Raw genomic sequence first — 5,069 nt, forward strand, 5'->3', positions numbered from 1 at the left:
GAAATATAGATAAATAAATTCCCATTAGATATCTACGAACCAACAGATGATCTAAAATGTACATATGCAAACAACCTATAAGTTGACTTTTAATCTAATTTGTACAATGCCCAGAACAACAACATGGGATATATGTACACTAATGATGATGAAGATAATAATTATGGTAACTGGTTATAATTCACAGGTTAAAAACAGTGAAGTAATGTGTCCTCCATGAGAGATATGGCATCCTCATAGATCACAGAGAGGATATCTGTCGTGCCCGCACGACAAACAGCAAGGGGAAAAGGGGAGAAAGAGGGAGAGTCCCGGGGGAAAGGGAATGCAAAGAACACGCGAGGGACACCAGGCCGATTGACACAAGTGACAAAGTTCTTTATTAAGCACATACTCTTATAATCTGTTTCATAAGTGATTACCATAGCATATTTCTGTTTCATAAGTGATTACCACAGCATTTTTGCGCAAAGATGAGACATGTCTCATGTACAGGATGTGTCAGTCATAATTATAGAAAATGCAGCTGCAGGGTAGACCACAAGGTCCGCTTTCGGAATGACAGCAGAACATGGGAGAATAATCTTAAGACAAACAACAGGGCCTTAACGAGCCCAGGGGATTAGCCATGAGTGCCCTCCGACCGAGGACCAGGGAGCCTTTGCTACCACCTGCTCAACTCGCTCTAGGAGAGCTGCTCACAACATCTCCCCCTTTTTGTTTTAATTGCCAAAAATGTAGGTGGGCATTAACACGTTGCAAGAAATGTTTCCATACATTGTAGAAACAACACCATATAGCAAATAAAATTCCTAGCAAGATTATTAGTCCCAGAAGATACCAAAAGGTATGTTGCAGCATGTTACCTGGGTTAAAACCCTGCATAGTATGCAATATAGAACGAGCAAGGTCAGAGGGGTTAGCAATGTCAAGGTGGGCATGCCCAATGGCAGATATACTCTTTTGGAGTTCGAGAAGGTCAAGGCTAACATTTGCATCATGCCATATGCCTTTAAGATGATTTTGGATTTTGGGCCAAGAATAATTTGTCGCAGGTAACGGTGTGACACAAATATGTTGAAATGCACCATGACATATTAAAGACATTTGTGTTTTTAATATTGATAGTTGCGAACCTAAGAACTCCACTGCTTCCTCTAGACCATCTAAGCGGGCTAAGATTTTTTGGTCTATATTTTGTTGTATATGTAGAGCGGCTGAAACATTTTTGGACAGCTGATTAACATGGGTAGCAGTATGGATGGTATTACTGAGGGCCACAGTAGAAACTGTGGCTGAGGCAATTAGAGATATCAGAGCAGTAACACCAGCTATAGCAAGCCTAATAAATCTCTTAGGTCTACGCAAATGGTTTTCTAATTCAACAGCGAATTGATAGCCATAATTAGCATACCAGGGGCCTTCGATTTCAACAGGGAGAAGAACAAAAGGTGGTTGCATCACCAAAAACACATGTACAGGGGATTGGGGCCAACTCATAGCATCTATAGGGATACAATTGGTTAGTCTGCACCTAGGACAATGGATATCATACATGATTGTACCATTAACCCTCACGGATGCAACAACCCTTACCCCCACGACTAGCAGAAATGGACGCGGGACACAAGCACGTAGTGTTAGTTGGCCCGATACAAGATCTTGGTTTTGCATGGGCCCCATGGCAGCGACGAGTTTTTAAAGTTCAGGATGAAACATACCCTGGGGGGTGGACAGCATAGACCCAGGGAGCTGACCAAAATTTACTTCTCGAGGTCCAGTCGGACGCAAAGGAACATGGGGGATGTTTAATTCTTCTTCCTTCCTTTTTGACCAGTCTGTAAGAGGAAAGTCGATGCCAGTGGGAGCAAGGAGCAACGGTTCCTCCTGGACACACTCAGTCCACAAACTGTCGGATCTCTTCCAGGCATAGGTAGTTGCACAAGGGGGACGTCCTAGGGGATGCATTCCGAATTTCTGAGTGATGACTGGGGTCGTGGGCACAACTTCGAGAATACTCTAGGGCGTGGTAGGTCCCTTCGGCGTGTGGGGGACGTACCCAGTAGTGCCAGGATCCCTAAATAAAGCTCAAGAATATTTAGCAGTGGATACATATCCGTAAGTGGGGTTATCATCGGTAAAGAACTGGAAGCAAATGGGGGGGTGGTGGCTCGAGCTTGCCAATCAAAAGGGCGAGCCACCGTCTCTCCAACATTATAATCATTAAGGCCTCCAAATCCCCAAGTGAAATTAGTATTCACTCGAGGTGTGGGATCATTCCAGGTAACAGGTTGAACAAGAGGGGGATCAGGGAGATAAGCCCAATAAGGGGCAGCTTCTGTGTTTGCGGTAATCAACGCTATAAAAGCCAGAAAGAGCATAGAAGGGGTGCATGGTTGATTCTGTTCCTTTAAAAGGAGTACTGCCTTTGTTGACATGGCCTTAATTTGGCCCCAAGATAACATGGACTGGGGGGGAGACCGTATAAGGCACGTTGCAAGGGAGTGACACCTATGGCAGAAAAGGTCAGAGCTTGTTCGTCCTGAGCAGAACGAATAACTGGACATACCTTTCGGGGAGCAGGCAAGGGTGGCCTACTAGGAGGGGGCAATTTGAAACGTTGTTTCTTCCATTGGGCATTATGTTCGGGATCTGATGTGGGAGGTGTCCTTTTAGGAGGGGAAAAGGTTAATCCTTCCAAGGGAATATTACCAAGGTCGTCCTCTCCCTTATCCAAAAAGGAACGTAAGGGCTGAGGAGACGAGGAAAGGTTAAAAATGTCATTATTATTATCATCATCTAGATACACATCATCATCCCCAAACTCATCCCCTCCTGATAGAACATTTGGAGGAGGGGGAGGAAAATCATCTGTAGGATGCCCTAAATGGGACCCTGATCGAGAAGAGTCAGAAGATATTGACATAGGGGACCCCCGATATAAGGGGGGAGTCAGTTCTATATAATCAGGCTCTTCAGATAAATATTCATCCGCCTGAGTAGGGGCTAAACTGCCCGCAGGCGAGCCAGGTTTTGGAGAAACTAAGACTATACTATGAGAAGGGTCCAACAAATCACGAATGGTGGACCAGGTAGTCATGGTCCGAGGGGGCACCGCGTCAGCACCCCTAGCAAAAATTTGGTTCTTAATCTCCTGTCTGACGCGGCGCCAATGTTTAAGGTCTATATTCCCTTCCTTAGGGAACCAGGGACAAAAATCATGTATCACTTTAAAAAGTCCCTCAAGTTCCTTTTTGGAGATTTTTGACCCCCTTTCTCTGAGGAGAGTCTGCAAAGTTTGAATGAAATAGGTGGACTCCGCTGATTGCGAAAGTCCCATTTTACTCGCGGCGACCCGGACCAACCGGGTTCCCTTACCTGAATCGAAAGCAACACCTCGTTCCCGAGAGGCCCCACGTTGGGCGCCACTTGTCGTGCCCGCACGACAAACAGCAAGGGGAAAAGGGGAGAAAGAGGGAGAGTCCCGGGGGAAAGGGAATGCGAAGAACACGCGAGGGACACCAGGCCGATTGACACAAGTGACAAAGTTCTTTATTAAGCACATACTCTTATAATCTGTTTCATAAGTGATTACCATAGCATATTTCTGTTTCATAAGTGATTACCACAGCATTTTTGCACAAAGATGAGACATGTCTCATGTACAGGACGTGTCAGTCATAATTATAGAAAATGCAGCTGCAGGGTAGACCACAAGGTCCGCTTTCGGAATGACAGCAGAACATGGGAGAATAATCTTAAGGCAAACAACAGGGCCTTAACGAGCCCAGGGGATTAGCCATGAGTGCCCTCCGACCGAGGACCAGGGAGCCTTTGCTACCACCTGCTCAACTCGCTCTAGGAGAGCTGCTCACAACAGATATCCTAACACTTCTCCCTCACTCTTCAGTAATATGTAAGTATCTCCCGCTGACCTAAATGCATTGCAGAATGAATGAACTGAAATCTTGGGATTAAAAGTAATTCTAGGAGCCGTTACATTCTGATTCTCTGTATTTCATAATAAGTAGTTCTGCCTAACACATGTCAACATCTAGTCAAATACTGTTGTATATTGTAACTATTTTAAGATTTAATGGTTATACCACTAATGAGAACATTTCTTTTTCATGTGTATTCCCTCACCCATGGAATACTATTTACACTAAAGGACTGGGATAATGTCTTCCACTATGCTGTATCTGCAGAATATTGAACAACTAGGATCTATAGTATACCTATAATTTTTCCCTAAGGGTATTTCATTATATCCCATTTTCCTCTTAGTCTGCACACTGAATCATTGACAGGATGGTGAGATCCTCTCTTAGGAGAGCAAAAATAATTTACAGTTCAGCCACAGGCCTACAGAATAAAATCAGGTATCCCAGACAAAAGCTGTTACCAAGGGCAATGCTGTAACAACAATTTAAATATGGTTTGTTCTAATACTTCTAGAGAAGCTATAAGCATATTTTGTTGAAAGCAGATTTGTTGAGATCCCAAAAGTAATATAATTTTTGCAGACATATCTGGGAGAAAATGACTAATCATTGAAAGATAATTCATTGAATCATTGAAATCATTTCACTGAGTCATTGAAAGATAATTTACTTAGAGATGGGAAATTATTCTTTCACTTTGTGTGTGAACTCTTGCACTCTGAAACATTTTTATTAAAATCCCTCCATATAGATATAAAAATCCATATGTTCAATCATGACTTAAAGCTTTCAGAATTATAGTTCTCCCATATGTAATAGAATATTATTATTAAAGAACATCAACAATTAATATGAAAAAGTATGCTTTTATTGATAATAATTGTGACTAGCACTTTTAACTTTAAATTACAGCCCTAGTCAGGGTCATATTTGTTGAATGTAGATGCACAGTGTCTCCTACTAAATGCAAAGTGATGTGCCTGGAGTTGCAATAAAATAAATAGCAGGGTAAAATTTATGCCCTCTGAAATTTAAGAGACAAATATATGCAAAGATCATTTTAATAAAATTCATAAAAACAACTACCATTTTTGAGCCCTTACTGTCTCACAGACACTAAGTATT

General features: G+C 42.5%; 1 protein-coding gene across 3 annotated transcripts; it reads right to left on the reverse strand.

Annotated features, from left to right (window-relative positions):
* Positions 1-604: 604 nt before the first annotated feature.
* On the reverse strand, positions 605-3,463 carry LOC123948429 (endogenous retrovirus group K member 13-1 Env polyprotein-like). 3 transcript variants are annotated; one of them, XM_046015533.1, is made up of 3 exons: positions 3,379-3,463; positions 2,570-2,752; positions 605-2,077 (listed from the first exon to the last, which is right to left on the reverse strand). In XM_046015533.1, the coding sequence occupies exon 3, from the start codon at positions 1,681-1,683 to the stop codon at positions 676-678; it is 1,008 nt and encodes a 335-aa protein (XP_045871489.1). In that variant the 5' UTR covers positions 1,684-2,077; positions 2,570-2,752; positions 3,379-3,463; the 3' UTR covers positions 605-675. The 3 variants fall into 3 exon arrangements, with proteins under 3 accessions (XP_045871489.1, XP_045871497.1, XP_045871480.1); XM_046015541.1 differs by lacking the exon at positions 3,379-3,463 and having other exon boundaries at positions 2,570-3,344; XM_046015524.1 differs by lacking the exon at positions 3,379-3,463 and having other exon boundaries at positions 2,570-3,341.
* Positions 3,464-5,069: the final 1,606 nt, after the last annotated feature.

The sequence above is a fragment of the Meles meles genome, chromosome 1, assembly GCF_922984935.1.
Source record: "Meles meles chromosome 1, mMelMel3.1 paternal haplotype, whole genome shotgun sequence".
In the NCBI taxonomy this organism is placed as follows: domain Eukaryota; kingdom Metazoa; phylum Chordata; class Mammalia; order Carnivora; family Mustelidae; genus Meles; species Meles meles.